The 16,159-nt window shown below is 36.5% G+C and overlaps 3 protein-coding genes and 1 long non-coding RNA gene across 5 annotated transcripts; 1 reads left to right on the forward strand and 3 right to left on the reverse strand.

The window, feature by feature from the left end:
* The first annotated feature begins 406 nt into the window (after positions 1–406).
* LOC127086763 (histone H2A.2-like) lies at positions 407–6,271 on the forward strand. 2 transcript variants are annotated; one of them, XM_051027563.1, is made up of 3 exons: positions 407–595; positions 5,683–5,756; positions 5,865–6,271. In XM_051027563.1, the coding sequence occupies exons 1-3, from the start codon at positions 481–483 to the stop codon at positions 6,102–6,104; spliced, it is 429 nt and encodes a 142-aa protein (XP_050883520.1). In that variant the 5' UTR covers positions 407–480; the 3' UTR covers positions 6,105–6,271. The 2 variants fall into 2 exon arrangements, with proteins under 2 accessions (XP_050883520.1, XP_050883519.1); XM_051027562.1 differs by lacking the exons at positions 5,683–5,756; positions 5,865–6,271 and adding an exon at positions 776–1,176 and having other exon boundaries at positions 437–669.
* Positions 466–5,974, reverse strand: LOC127086765 (uncharacterized). Its single transcript, XR_007789600.1, has 2 exons — positions 5,805–5,974; positions 466–715 (listed from the first exon to the last, which is right to left on the reverse strand). It is a non-coding gene; the product is annotated as an uncharacterized LOC127086765 (long non-coding RNA).
* Positions 6,272–7,643: 1,372 nt separating the features above from the next.
* Positions 7,644–10,812, reverse strand: LOC127082267 (uncharacterized). Its single transcript, XM_051022506.1, has 5 exons — positions 10,654–10,812; positions 9,400–10,602; positions 8,591–9,259; positions 8,058–8,369; positions 7,644–7,958 (listed from the first exon to the last, which is right to left on the reverse strand). Exons 1-5 carry the CDS (start codon positions 10,810–10,812, stop codon positions 7,644–7,646), a joined length of 2,658 nt encoding a protein of 885 aa, XP_050878463.1.
* Positions 10,813–15,014: 4,202 nt separating this feature from the next.
* On the reverse strand, positions 15,015–15,804 carry LOC127082268 (ubiquitin domain-containing protein 7SL RNA1). The gene has a single exon (XM_051022507.1). It carries the CDS (start codon positions 15,765–15,767, stop codon positions 15,015–15,017), a length of 753 nt encoding a protein of 250 aa, XP_050878464.1. The 5' UTR covers positions 15,768–15,804.
* Between the last annotated feature and the right edge of the window lie 355 nt (positions 15,805–16,159).

Genomic DNA, 16,159 nt, shown 5'->3' on the forward strand with positions numbered 1-16,159 from the left:
TTATTAAAATTTGAATAAAATAATTAAGAAAAAAATTAATTTTCTAAATAACACACATTGCATATAAAAAACAAAAAATAAAATGTGATTTATATTCACATTCGACGGTTGCATCCCAAAAGAAATTTATCCTCTCAATTAAAAATTGCAAGAAAGAATCCGCCCTAATTTATACAAAAATAAAACAAAATTGCAAAAAGCTAAATTCAATTAAAAAAAAAAGTCCAGACCGCCTAATTTGTTTTCATTGGTCAGTTTAAGGAGACACGGATCGCCACGTCAGTGATAGTGAGCCATAGATATAAGCTATAGTTTCTAATCTAACGGTAGATTTGTTTTCAGAGCGAAATCCTCTTATAAACCATGTAAGTATAAAACCATGCCACCACCTGTTTCCATCTTATCTCACCATCTTCAATTCGCAGCATTTCTTACCAACAAAGCGAATCATCAGCTTGAAACTAGTTTTTGAATTTCAAAATGGTGGGAGCTGCCGGAAGGAAAGGAGGAGGACCAAGGAAGAAGTCCGTCACAAGATCCGTCAGAGCTGGACTTCAATTTCCCGTCGGAAGAGTCGGCCGTTTCTTGAAGAAAGGTAGATATGCTCAGCGCGTTGGTACTGGTGCTCCTGTTTACCTAGCCGCTGTTCTCGAGTATCTTGCTGCTGAGGTAAATTAACTCATCTTTCCTTTTCAGTTTCGTTTTTTCATTGCTACTGAGTTGGAATTTTGTAAATTTGAATCTGAAACCTAATTTTGAATTTTTTGGTGTGAAGGTTCTTGAGTTGGCTGGAAATGCGGCACGTGATAACAAGAAGAACAGGATTAGTCCAAGACATTTGTTGTTGGCTGTGAGGAATGATGAAGAGCTTGGAAAATTGCTTGCTGGTGTTACCATTGCTCATGGTGGTGTTCTTCCTAACATTAACCCTGTGCTTTTGCCTAAGAAGACTCAAAGTTCTGCTCCTGCTCCTAAATCTCCATCCAAGGCCAGGAAATCTCCAAAGAAAGCTTAGAGATTGTGGTTTATTTGTTCCATTTTGTGATGTGTGGATACCTTAGATTAGGCACACCTCTCGTGTGGCAAAAGTTATTTGATGTATTCCAAGTAATGTAATTCGAATGTCTGTCTCTCGTTTAAGAGTTTGACTCATTAATGAAAACATTTTGTTTATTATTTTGTTGTTTATTAAGTTCAAATGTTAATTGCAAATGGCAGATTAGCGATAGTTAAGCTGTAGTAGATTTCAAATGTTGTTCGAACGTTTTGCCTTTGCAACATGAAATTTTGTACCATGCTTATGATTACTATATTTTTGTGCTTGATGGTAGCTTTTTTTTTGATGTTGTAATATTTAATTCTTATAGCCTATAATTCTCTTTTCTTGAAAAATTAACATTGTCTAAGATAATTGAAATTAGTATATTTAACGACAAAGAAAGAACATAATTGAAATAATTGAAACATGAACTAATAATTGTACACTCAATTTGAAATAATTTTGCTTTTACTAAATTAAATCTTAATGTTTTTCTTTGTTATAAAATGTAATATTATGATAGATTATCCAAGTGATTTAAAAAAAAAAGAATGGGGGAATTTCATTTCATCAATTCGCCACAAGCAAGCACCATAAGCTAACTACCATTGATCTGTTCAACATACATCAGGGTCCATTAGGGTCCATCAGAGTCATTAAGGGAATATCTTCTCCGCTTCAATGAGACGACCATCAAAGTGATCCACCCTAACCAGGAAATGTTTGCAGGAGAGTTCCATAATGATATTAGATAGAGACATTTCAATGAATCCTTTGCCCAAAGATCGATGACGATGTTGGTTAAGGTAGTGACGTGAGCATAATGCTACATTAAGGGCGAGGAAAATAATGTTGTGAGGAAGGTCTGTAACACAAAAAAGAACACCTCCGGTGCTGACAACTCGAGAAGGAACCAATATACGTCGCCCGTGAGAGACATAATTCTTCTTGGGTGTGTTCATCACAGAAAGCAAACGAATTCTGCAAACTACATCAATGATAACCAACAATATGTTCCCTACTATATTACTACTAGGAAAAAATGAATCTCCCTTCACTTCTCTTTCAATACCTAAGGGACACGGTGATGGAAACCAGAGATGGTAGCAAGAAGAAGAGGTTTTGGATTCCCCTTGGAAGAATGATATCAAATATTCTGATGGAAAGCAAGTTGATAAACTCTCTAAGAAAAGCTCAGATCACAAAAGAGTTAGAACCTCAGGTTAGAAAGATGTTCAATGCCATAAGTCTGAAGAACATGACCATTATATCGTAATTGACAAGCAACCATGTTGAAGTTCCAAAGGAAGCTATCTCCAACATAAGGATCCCTTTAGAAGACTTTCCAATCTTCCCAAAGCAAGATCCTCTGAATGTTCTAATAGATTACCTTGCTAGCTATCAAGAAGGTGCTCAGGACAAAGCTTTTGAAACTCTTTCTAAAGGAAGATGAAGAGTTCTAAGAAGTATTCTGATGGAACATTTAAGAAGGTTAAGACTTCTAGTTCTGCTAGGAGGACTCTGGACACTCCTGCTGAAGAACCCATACCTGCAATTGCTACTCCTTTTGCTGGAATTGTCTCAAGTAAGTCTGTTCCTTTTGAAACTCAATTTCAACCTGTTGATAACAGTTCATCATTTACATCTACCATTATTCTTTCACATACCCCAAATCCAAATACTTTTGGTTTTATAACCAATCCTCGTCAGACAACTTCCATAACTATTCATGTTGAAACTGCTCAGTTTGAACAAGTTATTTCTGAACAAGTTCTCTCTGAAACAGTTCCTGTTGAACCAAATGTTTTTGCTCCATAAACTATTAATCCAAATGATTCCATTCCATTTCCCATACCATCACTTTCTGAACCCCTTATATCCATTATCATACTTACACCTCAACCACAACTTCCACTATCCCATCTATACCAAATAAGTCAATTAGAAAACCTTTCTTCACCAATTCAATCTGAAAACCAACAACCAGAGAACACCACTCACTAAGAGCCCCATGACTTTGACTTTGACGCTCTCATTGTAGAATTAGATTATAATAATTCTGAGTTTTGAGTCAGATGTTGTGATCATTGTTGTCCATGACAGAACACCTCATATTTATTCTGACCAAACCCCCATCAAACCAACATTCGCCTCACAGTTTTGGATGAATTATTCATACAGTTTGAAAGTGAGGATGTTGTTAGAATGAACCTTTTCACTGAAGTTATTATCTTTAATGCAAACCTCTATGAAGTTCGTACTTTGTGTAATAACTTCATAAGACGAATTGATTTCAATTCTAGGGAGTTGGAATTCCTTTAATTAAAGGATACTCAAAGGAACTTCCATGCCAAGTTCTCTAGTAATATTGTATATTTGCTTCATAAGGTTCCTCCAACACTTCTTCTCTTTGCACCTGAAAGTGGCAGGTCCTGTTGCTGCTCAAGAAACTGCAATTGCAACATCTTCTGGAACACATCAATCCATAAAAGTTGAGGGCTCTGGTTCTGAACTCATTCCTCTAGTTTTGAAGACTCTGCAAGAGTTGAAGCAAGAGAATGAAGTTTTAAGGACTCGGTTGGACAAACAAGATGAGATGTTCAAGGAACCAATTGAAACGAACAACAAAATTTAATGGATGCTTCATGCCAAGTTATCCAAATTGCCACCCCTCATTAAAACCTTAATTTTAAATTTTTCTTAAGTTTAAGTTTTTATTATTTCTGATTCTGTACCTTATGCCTTTTTCTATGAAATGAAATTCAATTTGGTTTTTACTTTGTCTATTTTATTTCTTTTTGATTGATGACAAATGGGGAGAAGAGTGATACGACTTTGATATACCTATTTCTAATTTTACACCCAAACATTTGCCTTTAACGTTCTTATTTCTGACTCTCGTAACTTTTATGGGAACTTTGAATAAGTTCATCATATTTTTTTGAAGAGTTAAGACTTTTTCAGAAGGCATTAACCAAGCTGAATTGATTTGACCAGGCGTATATAAGTTCCGACAAATCGAGTTCTGATACAAGGCTGATAACCAGACTTTCTGATATTCAAAGAAAACTCAATTATGAAATACTTCTGTGTTATAGGAAGTTATTTCTTTCGTTTTGATTGACATATTTTATATGTTTAGATTATTTTAAGTCAAAAACATGAAGGTATTCAACATGTTCCTACAAGTGAGTTGCACTCGATTGTTAAGCCCTTTGCCATTCAGAGGCTGAACGTTAGACTTAATTGGTGAAGTTTGACCTAAATCATCCAAAGGTCATATGCACATTTTGGTTGGTATATATTATTTTACCAAGTGGGTCGAGGCTATTCCTCTGATCAACGTTGATCAGGAAACAATAATCAATTTCATTCAAAACCACATCATTTACTGGTTCAGAATTCCTGAAACTTTAACCACTGGCCAATGTACAATTTTTACTGGTCAAAAGATGGTCAAGTTTGCTTCATATTGAGAAATCAAACTTTTAACATCTACTCCCTATTATGCTTAAACGAATGGCCATGTCGAGGTAACCAATAAAATTAAAATAAGCTTGATTAAAAGACCTGTAGGTTAGAAGCCATGAAATTGGCATAAGAATTTAGACCAAGTATTATGGACTTGTCTAAATTCCCCTAAAGAGGCAATTAACTCTACTCCACTTTGACTCACGTTTGGTCATGACGCAGTTTTGCCTATCGAGATTTACTTACAATCAAATTGAATTCAAAGACAAGTTGAAATTTCATCTGACCATTATTGGAATATGATTTCGGATGAATTAGTTGATTTAGACAAGGAAATATTAGTTGCCTTGGATATTCTCATAAGACAAAAATAACGAATAACAAAAGCGTACAATAAGAAAGTTAAGTTGAAATTTTTTATAGTTGATGATTGCGTATGAAAATCTATTTTAGCAAGATAAAACTGTAAACAAATGATTATCAAATTGAGAATGCCCACTTTAAATTGGTCAAATATTTTCAAATAATACTTATAAAATTAAATGATGGATCCTTAAAGAAATATATCCGTGCATCGCACCGACGGATATCTAGTTATTATTAATGTCAATTATTAAAAATTGAATAAAATAATACATAAAAAAGTTATTTTCAAAATAACAAAAGTTGCATATAGAGAAACTAAAATAAAATGTGATTTATATCTAGATGCGACTTTTGCATCCAAAAGAAATTGGATTACACATTACAAGAATCTACTCTAGTTTACTATACAAAAATAAAACAAAATTACAAAAAGGCAACTTCAATAAAAAAAGCGGGGACCGCCTAATCAGTCCTCATTGGTCAGTTTTAAGAGACACGGATCGCCACGTCAGTGAGGGCGAGCCATTAATCTAACGGTGGAGTTGTTTTTCAGAGCAACATCCTTATAGTTACCGGGGAACTATAAAACCTAACCAACACCTAATTCAATTTTATCTCACCATCTTCAATTCGCAGCATTTCTTACCAACAAAGCGAATCAACAGCTTGAATCTAGTTTTTGAATTTCAAAATGGTTGGAGCTGCTGGAAGGAAAGGAGGAGGACCAAGGAAGAAGTCTGTCACAAGATCCGTCAAAGCTGGACTTCAATTTCCCGTCGGAAGAATCGGCCGTTTCTTGAAGAAAGGTAGATATGCTCAGCGTGTTGGTACCGGTGCTCCTGTTTACCTAGCCGCTGTTCTCGAGTATCTTGCTGCTGAGGTTAATTAACTCCTCTTTCAATCTTCAGTTTCATTTTTTCACTGCTACTGGAGTTTGAACTTTGTAAATTGAATCTGAACCCTAATTTTGAAATTTGTTTGCGTGAAGGTTCTTGAGTTGGCTGGAAATGCGGCACGTGATAACAAGAAGAACAGGATTAGTCCAAGACATTTGTTGTTGGCAGTGAGGAATGATGAAGAGCTTGGAAAATTGCTTGCTGGTGTTACCATTGCTCATGGTGGTGTTCTTCCTAACATTAACCCTGTGCTTTTGCCTAAGAAGACTCAAAGTGCTTCTACAACTCCCAAGTCTCCATCAAAGGCCAGGAAATCTCCAAAGAAAGCTTAGATGTTAGAATTTGTGTTTTTTGGTTCTGTGTGGGTAACTTAGATTTGGCACACCTCTCATGTGTCATAGAGTTATTCAATGTATGCCAAAAAAACGTAATTCGAATGTCTTTGTATCTCGTTTATGAGTTTGATTAGTTAATGGAATCGTTTTGTTTTTATAGTCAATCCTATTTAATAAGGTCAAGTACTTTGATGTTTATTACAGATTAAGAATAGTTTTAGGTTTAGTAGATTTCAACGGTTCATCCAATGGTCATTTGTTTGTTATGAGATTATAGATTTTTTAAGGTTCTGTCATTACGAGTTGAAATTTGTTACCTCACAATTTTCTTTTTGATGCTGCTTAGTTTTTAAGGATTGAGTAAACCTCCTAAAGCAAGTATAAAGAGAGAGAAGAGAGTTTTCTTAACAGAATTTCATTCATCATTTGCGCCACGAGCAATTACAGCATATAAGGAAATGCAATAGAGAATCTAGTGAGAGATCTCACAGCTAAGCAAATCCTAACAAACTTGACTGAGTCACAGCCTTCTAGAAACATACTAGGAATAAGGGAATAAAATGCAACTAGGAAAATATAGTATTTATTAATAAAGCAAGTGGTCATTGTACTTAGAAGGAATCCTGTTAGTACGAGTGAGCCTAACTTTAGCAGTGTTAGGCTGCAAAATAGTGAGCTGCTCATTACTAATTCCACCACTAGGAGTTGTATCTGTATCAATACCCATCCCTTCAAATTCAACCTTGTCCTCAAGGTTGTAAACTTCTTGCATTGTCTGCCAAGCTTCCCATGATGCCTCCTCTGGTGCTAAACCAATCCATTGCACCAGAACTTGTTGTTGAGGGCTGCCATAAACTATAACGATCCGCTTATCCAATATAACCAGAGGAGTGAGTATAGGATTATTCCCTAAAGAATCAACAGGAAGCTGTCCACTCTCAGCAGGTGGTGGACCAACATGAGGTTTCAAAAGCAAACAATGGAAAACATCGTGAATCTTTGAATATGAAGGGAGCTCTAATTTATAAGCTACGGGTCCAATGCGAGCGAGCACACGAAAGGGAGCATAATACCTCTTATGCAGCTTATTGTATTTGATACCTGAAAGAGAGACCTGTCGATATGGCTGCAGTTTGACATATACCCAGGAATCAACCTCATAAGCAACATCTCTACGTTTACCATCAGCAATGGACTTCATGGTAGACTGAGCTTTAGTCAAATTCTTCTTAAGAAGGTCTAGGATAGCGTCACGTGAGCTCAACAACTCATCAGAAGCAGCCAAATCAGACGTGCCAGCCACGTAAGAGGGAATAGAGGGGGTGGCTTACCATAAACCACCTCATATGGTGTCAGACCAGCAGCGGAATGGAAGGAGGTGTTATAGTGCAGTTCTGCCCAAGGAAGGAATCTATGCCAAAAAGAGGGTTTGTGGTGAACAAATGCCCTCAAATATTGCTCAATTGTGCGATTAGTAACCTCCGTTTGGCCATCCGTTTGAGGATGGTAAGACGAACTCATGCGAAGGAGAGTGCCTCAGAACTTAAACAGCTCAGTCCAAAATTTGCTAATAAACACCGGATCTCTATCCGAAACAATTCTCCTTGGCAACCCATGTAATTTGCAAACAATATTGACAAATAAATCAGCCACCTTATATGCAGTGAAATTAGAAGGCAATGCTCCTAAGTGCACATACTTGGAGAAACGATCCACCACAACAAGCAGAACTGTAAACCCATTAGAAGCAGGTAACCCGGTGACAAAGTCAAGGGAAATGTCTTCCCAAATACGTACCGGAATGGGCAGTGGCTGGAGTAGCCCCCCTGGTTTACTTGTCACATATTTAATCTATTGACAAGTGGCACATTCACGCACAAACTGTTTGATGTCTTAGCGCATTGCAGGCCAACAAAAATTAGCGGAAAGGCGCTTGAGAGTCTTGACAACCCCTGCATGGCCTCCAATAGAAGTTTCATGGAATTCCTTAAGCAACAGGGCCTTGAAACGAGATGTAGAAGGGATCCAAATGCGCCCTTTGTGCAATAATAACCCATTAGAAACAGTGTAATCCAGAGCAAGAGAGGGATCAACAGCAACTTGCTGACACTTAGTCTGATAGTCAACATCCGAACTCAATTCTTTTCGCAAATCATCAATGAGCAAGAACTGAGGGGTGGATAGCACATTCAACTCAGCAACATGGGGTTCTTGACAACGAGACAGGGCATCCGCAACAGTATTCGTCTTCCCGGGCTTGTACTGAATGTCATAATGGTACCCCAAGATTTTGGATAAATAAAATTGTTGTTATGGGGTTTGTATCACTTGAGTAAGCAACTCCTTCAAGCTACGATGATCAGTTTGGATTATAAAGTAATGACCAAGCAAGTATTGACGCCATCTTTTCACGGCACAAGTAATGGCATGAAGCTCTCGAATATAAGTTGAAGCTTTAGAGAGACGAGGACAAAACAACTTACTAAAATAGGCGATAGGGTGTTCATTTTGTAACAAAACAGCCCTATAGCATACCCAGAAGCATCAGTTTGCACTGTAAAAGGCAATGAGAAATCCGGCAACACAAGAACCGGTGCTGTGGCCAAAGCAACCTTCAACTCATCAAAAGCCTGCTGAGCAAGATCAAACCACTCAAAGGAATTCTTCTTAAGTAATGAAGTTAGAGGGTGAGCCAAAGTAGCATACCCCTGCACAAACTTCCGATAGAAACCAGACAAGCCAAGAAATCCACGCAAACTCTTCACTGATTTAGGAGTTGGCCAATCTACCACTCCCTGTATCTTAAGTGGGTCAGGTGCCACCGTGCCCTCAGAAACAATATGGCCCAAGTAAGCAATCTGACTTTGACAAAATGAACATTTTGTGGGTTTCAAGTGAAATTTGTGATTAGCCAAGATAGTAAAGACCTGCGTCAGATGATCCAAATGTGTATCAAGTGAAGAGTTGAAGACCAGGATGTCATCAAAGAAGACGATGACAAATTTACGCAGCAACTCACGAAATATGTCGTTCATCGTAGCCTGGAAGGTTGCCGGAGCGTTACACAAGCCAAACGGCATAACACGATACTCATAATGGCCGTCGTGAGTGCGGAAGGCGGTCTTAGGAACATCACCCGGAGCCAAGCGTATCTGATGGAAACCAGAAGTAAGGTCTAACTTGGAAAATACCCTGACCCTACCCAATTCATCCAATAACTCGTCGATGGTTGGCAAGGGAAAGCGATCCGGGACTGTAATTGCATTCAGGGCACGGTAATCGATGCACATACGCCAAGAACCATTTTCTTTTTAAGCAGAAGCACTAGAGATGAGAAAGGGCTTGTGCTAGGTTGTATCCACCCTCTCTTCAAAAACTTGGCCACTTGGGATTCAATTTCTAGTTTTTGGGAATGGGGGTAACAGTAGGGTCGGACGTTTACTGGTGTGGATTGAGGTAAGAGGGGGATAGTGTGGTCGGTGGGACGATATGGGGGGAGGGTGGAGGGTTCAGTGAATAGATAAGAGTGTTTAGAGATGAGGGAAATGAAATCTGGGTCAAGGTGGTCTGTATCGGGTAAGGAAGGTGAGTGGGTGGGTGTGGGTTGAGTAGGTGTATCATATGGACTGGTGATATGAAGGGAGAATAATTGGGCTTCTGGGTCAAGTCTCGTAAGCCTTTGGAAGTGATGTAAGCCTACAGTAGGAGTGGGTGAATCTCCTTTTAACTCGACACAAGTATTGTTGTGAAAAAAGGTCATAGTAAGGGAATTATAATTCATTAAAACTGGGCCTAACCTTTTCAACCATTGGGCTCCCAGCACTACATCAGCACCCCGCAAACCCAAAACAAATAGGTCCATGGAGAATGAGTGGCCTTGCATTACTATTGACACCCCCTGGCAAATATGAGAACATAACAACTCTTGGCCACTACCCACCAAAATCCGGAATGGATCAATTGGGCTCAACTTCAGGCCCAAAGCTGCAACAATAGTCTCTTTAATGAAATTATGGGTACTACCCCTATCAACAAGAATATCCACTGGTTCCAAGGAGATCCGACCCGAAAGTCGAAAGGTGTCAGCAGCTTGGTCGCCAGAAAGAGCGTGCAAGCTCAATTGAGCGGCGTGAATCGAGGTGTCCTCCGGCGTGACGCCGCCGTCAACCAATTCAGCCACCGCAACTTCTAAATCACCTGTCACAGAAGAAAAATCATCATCATTAGCCACCATCAAAAAAATACAGGCACCACATTTGTGCTGCTTAGACCAAGGTTGGTCACAATTGGAACATAACCCTCTGCTACGTCTATCATCCAATTCCGCCCCAGAAAGATGCCTAAATCGAGGCTTAGCAGGTGGGGTAGGGAGTAAGCCTTGCGAAGACGTCGCCGTGGAGGGAGGGTCGGAATTAGGCTTTGGTGAAGGACGAGAACCAAACGTAGAATGCCACGGTGGTGGTGATGGTCGTGGACGAGAAGAACGAGCAATGTCCTGCTATGCGTAAACGCTTCCATGTGTATCAGTACCATCAAAGCGAGGGACATCGAGTTTGAGACGAGGACAGTGTTGCGAATCGACGCTGGAACGAGAACCACCGGAAGGAGCGGTGTCGTCGAAGCGTTTACGCATAGCATCAAGCTGAGTGGTGAGTGTGGTGACTTGACGAGTTAGATCAGCGACGGGATCTGGTGGTGGAGTCATGGAAGAAGGATGAATTCAACATAATGAAAGTACCAAATGATAGTGCTCAGTTTTTAAGGACTGAGCAAACCTTCTCAAGCAAGTATAAAGAGAGAGAAGAGAGTTTTCTTAACAGAATTTCATTCATGATCTGCTCCAAGAGCAATTACAACATATAAGGAAATGCAATAGAGAATCTAGTGAGAGATCTCACAGCTAAGCAAATCCTAACAAACTTGGCTGAGTCACAGCCTTCTAGAAACATATTAGGAATAAGGGAATAAAATGCAACTAGAAAAATATAGTATTCATTAATAAAGCAAGTGGTCATTGTACTTAGAAGGAATCCTCTTAGTACGAGTGGGCTTAACTTCAGCAGTGTTGGACTGCAAAACAGTGGGCTGCTCATTACTAATTTCACCACTAGGAGTTATATCTGTATCACTTTTTCAATTTATTCACGAATCTATCATCTGTTTCGTGAAGCCAGTAGTTTTGTAGACACAATGACTAACTTCAGTATTAGCCATGATCATGGTTTACGGCATTACAAGGGCTGTCCAACTGAACTTTTGTTATTACTTCGTGATCTATAAGGGGTTAACACTTCTAGAACTATTTGTATTTAGTTTTCCTCCTCTAGATATAGGTCATCACTTTCCAAAAAAATTAAGAATTAAGGGAGAGAACATATCTGAAGTATAAACTTTGCTTTTATTTTTTATGATAATATAAACATAAATCTATCAAGTATGTAAAATCTACACATCGAAGATTATGAAGTTTTAAAATATAAAATTGAAGATATATATATGCAATTCCTAACAATTTTTTTAAAGGAATAGATTTATCTAAATATAAATTTAGGTAATAATAAAGTTGGATTAGGATATCAACTTGAAAATATTATTAAGTCCTTTAGTATGTTTTGTCATTCAAATCATATTGCCTTTTATTGTTTTATAAGTAAAAATCATAAATCGAAGTTATATGGACTCTTAAAAATAACTTGTGTTTTACTAATGCAAGAGAACTAAAAAAATTGGGTAGTAAAGATTAAAAATTTATCTCGTGATGATGAGTGCTTTACAACCTCAAGTTTGAAACACTGTAATAACAATCGTTTCTCAAAGCACTCAACTATAGATTTTAAAATGTTTTTATCCTCTGATCCAAAAGAGAAAGGTGGTGTCTCATAGAGAAATCTTCCTAAGAAAAATGTTCTTAGAATGAAAAGAAAATGAAGTGGAGGCTTCCTATTACGATACCTTATGAGGAAAAAATCTCAATCATATTCATTTGTATTCTTTAAATGGACTCAATTATACTTTTTATATTATTTCACATTTCTCAATTATTTAAATAACACATTTATATTTTATAAATGATTTAATTGAAATATCCTGACAGTGTAAAAGGAGGTTGGATATTGAAATAAACTTGACTTTTATTTTAAAAATCTATAAAGTAATGCAAAGATAATGAATTGACAATGTAAATCTTTTTACACCGACAATACATAATAATTAATCCCTTTTATAAGTATCTATAAAATTCATCAAAAACTCTACACTCTAAAATAAGTCTTATTAAATACCATAATACATTCAATCTAACTCTAAAATGGATCTCATTAAATACTATAATACACTTGATATTTAATAGTATGTTATATTTTAATTAAACTTAAAGGAAAGTGATGATCCTTATCCTGACAACGCATATCAATCGGTTATAAAGATATTCCCTCCGTTCCTTTTTAAATGTCCATTTCTGATGAAACATTGTTTTTTTTTAATTGTCATTGGTAAAATTCAAGGTAGTGTTAATTACAATTTTATCACAATAAGAATTATTACATAGAGAAAAAAAGTAAAATGAATGTAATAAATAATTAAGGATATTATAGGTAAAATAAGAATTATTGTTTGAAATAAATATCACATATTTTTATCCGTGTTTTCACCAATTCCAAACACACTTGGTCAGTGTTGTTAGGATATTTTACAAATAAGTCATTCTTTAATTTTTCAAAAGTTCACGAAGTAAAGAGCTTGCATTAGATCAAAATTGAATTAAAATATACATGTATAAATAAATATGTAGTATACAGTTTAATGAGATCCATTTTAAAATATTGATGAGTTGTATAGATATTTAAAAAATGTAGATGAATTGTTTAAATAATTGTAAGATTAAAATAATATAAAAAGTAGGATAATACTAACTTGTGCCCAAAGATATACGTTAACAAATCCAAAATAAAAAATTTATTTTGAAAAAATAAATAAAATTATTAATTATAAATTTTTAATAAATTCAATACACAATTTTTAAGAATTTGTTTGTATCCTTAAAACACAAATTAGAATTGCCATAATAAGTATAATGAGACGAATTTAAAGAATCTAAATCCCACAGTACAACTATAATGGCATTGCAAGAACCAATGTTTTTGAAAAAGCCTCCAAACCAACTCCCTACGCTATCTCGTAACAAGCCCCTATATCTATAATTGTGTAGATGCCCGTGACTGTTTGGTCCGCGTGATTTGTCAAGTGGATCTATAATTGCCCTACTCAATCCCTTCCACATACACGGGAAACCCTAGATCAATACCGTCAGTTTCACTTTTGATTTTAAACGTGTTTATGCTACCATTGGTTCTTGCACTGGATTTATCTGTTTGATCTATTATCTCCATACTTCCGAGAGTTCCATCTCTTATTATGGAACTCAGCAACAAGGTTTTTGTCCAAAAAACGATGCCGTTTTCACTATTCTGACCAGGCTCCGAATTCCAATTTGGAGTTGAAGAGTCTTGGATGAATTTGCTTAAATTTGATTGTTATAATCTACTTCATACCTATGTTTGCTATGGATTTGTTAATTTGTTGCCATTACATGCTTTTCAGAATGGGGATATGCTGATATTGGCAATTGAGATTCAACAACTAGTTCTCTATAGTAGGAGAAATAATAGAGCAATAGTGCTTGATCTAGTTTTAGATAGCATACCTTGGTTTAATCTCACCCCTTTTGTTGAAAGTTTGGTTTCAACATCTTGAAAGCAAGTTTCTGATATGATTTACTTGTTTATGTTCCGGTTGAGACGTTTCACCTTAAACACATGTTCTAAAGTGTTATTAGGCATAACCAAAGGTTTGGCTTTGATCGCATCCCTGCTGTTGTTGAACTATGCTGGCAAGCAGGGGCTGATCCCCACGATGAAAATCTTAATTCAACTAGTTGGAACTCAGAGGCTACTAATGGAGATCCGACAAAGATAATTTAATGTTCTATCTCTACAATCAAAGATTCAAGGTATTTTTACTTTTACATTATTTGTGTCCCTTGAGGAATCTTAAGTCCAATAATTTGGTAGAAATATCAACATGGGAGATACTACATTGTTGTAAGTGTTTGTAAGAAACTCATTGCTGCCAAAATAATGGCGGCTTATTGCTGAAATTTCATTTTCCTTGCGATATCACACAAATAGAAAGACTAGTTTGTTGACCAAAGAGTTTATTTTCTATCGAATATCAACTGTTTTGTTTGCATATTTTAATTAATCTTTTATAGTATTAAAAGCATTCTAGAGGGAAAAGTGCAGAGTTACAAACGTCAATCAATGAAGAAAATTATGATAAAATACATGTCTGATAAGTCACATCAAATGTATGTTAGGATTCATAAGATCCAGGCCCAGGTGCTTTGCTATTTCAGGTTGTTTATGGAAAAAAACACCCTGCCTTCATTTGTTACCTATCTAGGGGAAAATTTAGTAGAGGGAATAGCAAATGATTTATTGGATAGGGATGTTATTCTTAAACAGCTTGCTTATCATTAGCAATGTATCCAAATCCAAATGAGTCATTCTGCCAACTAACAAGAGATGTGTCTAGAATCCGATAGCTTTTCGCAAAGTATTTTTGGTGATTACATACAATGACTAAAGTAGAAGCAGTGGCATGCAAGTTACAATTTCTTACAATCACTTTTGTTATCAGTTTCATTAGAAATATTTGCATCTAATGAATAGAACTATCATCTGATATAACAAGTAGAGATAGTAAAAAAAAATTAAAATTTAAACATGTTTATGAATAAAACAACAAAATTTAATGTAGAATGCTGTTCAGCTCTCTGTTCTAAATGTGACAAACAATGTACAAAACAACCTATGACATAAATCTATAATTGTTATGATAACTTCAATCTTACCCACAACGACTAGCCGTCCCTTTGAACACGTAGAGATAGTCGCCATTTTCAACTCCGTGCCACCTAAGGCTACAACTATCACGCATAATCCTCTGCCTGTGTATAAACAAATAGTCATCAACCGGCAGAATTTTTCTACCTATGAGCAACTGCTTCAAGTCATTAATAGTGCTTATATCCCTCATCTCCACTGGAATGGTGGCTGCATTAAGCAAACTAGAGGAAGTTTGAACCACAAAGCTCACCTTCTTAGATGATGGTTCTTTGGACTGATTCGTGGTCTTGAGGAACGCAATAATTTCAGAAAATTCACAAATACCATACTCATTTAGGTTTCGAAAATCTTCATCCAGTTTCTTTCCCAAAAAGAAAAGTGACATTCTTTTGATGGGGATATTAGCGATGATGTGAATTTTTTCCTTCAAGCTACGAACGGTATCGGTCTGGTCCACCTCTATGTTAGTCTGTCTAGATGGAAACTTTAATGTTATTTGGATTTTCTTGTTATAGTTAATGGAATATGACTCCCCTGACCTGATGGTGAGATCAACTTTTGTGCCTTCAGTGATTATTGGGTAATCTTCCATGTCTAATCCATCAACTAGTTCCCATCCAGAAACTGTTAGGATTTGGTAAGCCACCGGAACACCATGGATTTGTTCTATTTTCTTTTTGATTTCAATAACTGTTTCTAGGGTAGCCACTTCAATGGAAAATTGGTTAACTCTTGTGGCAATAATAATTTTCATGATGGAATTGTGTTGAAGCCTGATATTCTTGGATACGAAAAAGGGAAACAAGAATTGAAAGTTTGAGTTTTAAAATTTCTACAAACAGATTACAAGGGCTCAAACTCTTAGTAGGCTTATGAGATTATAATTGCAAATGTACATGAATTGGTTTAACTCATGTTAAGGATATGAGTATTTTCAAACCAAAGCAAAAAATATGAGTATTTGACACATGCCTTGTATATTTATTCCCTACTATGGGTGCTCAACATCACGCATAACATTCCTCCCGAGTTATCATAATATTTGTCCCAATTTGATATGGAAATAGTTTGTGATGTTCTTCCTCGGCACGATTTTGATGTTTTAGATATCCTTGAACAAGGATATCATGATGCCAGTAGTGTGAG

This window comes from Lathyrus oleraceus, chromosome 5 (assembly GCF_024323335.1).
Source record: "Lathyrus oleraceus cultivar Zhongwan6 chromosome 5, CAAS_Psat_ZW6_1.0, whole genome shotgun sequence".
Taxonomy (NCBI): domain Eukaryota; kingdom Viridiplantae; phylum Streptophyta; class Magnoliopsida; order Fabales; family Fabaceae; genus Lathyrus; species Lathyrus oleraceus.

Excerpts from the sequence above, each read along its gene's own strand:
- LOC127086763 (XM_051027563.1), top strand. The coding sequence starts at position 481 with ATGGTGGGAGCTGCCGGAAGGAAAGGAGGAGGACCAAGGAAGAAGTCC. Across the intron at positions 596-5,682 it reads CGGCCGTTTCTTGAAGAAAG|GTAGATATGCTCAGCGTGTT; the intron begins GTAGATATGCTC and ends TCTTGAAGAAAG. Across the intron at positions 5,757-5,864 it reads TCGAGTATCTTGCTGCTGAG|GTTCTTGAGTTGGCTGGAAA; the intron begins GTTAATTAACTC and ends GTTTGCGTGAAG.
- LOC127082267 (XM_051022506.1), bottom strand. The coding sequence starts at position 10,812 with ATGACTCCACCACCAGATCCCGTCGCTGATCTAACTCGTCAAGTCACC. Across the intron at positions 9,260-9,399 it reads AAAAGAAAATGGTTCTTGGC|ATACGCTTGGCTCCGGGTGA; the intron begins GTATGTGCATCG and ends GGTTTCCATCAG. Across the intron at positions 8,370-8,590 it reads ACACCCTATCGCCTATTTTA|TACAAGCCCGGGAAGACGAA; the intron begins GTAAGTTGTTTT and ends TATGACATTCAG.
- LOC127082268 (XM_051022507.1), bottom strand. The coding sequence starts at position 15,767 with ATGAAAATTATTATTGCCACAAGAGTTAACCAATTTTCCATTGAAGTG.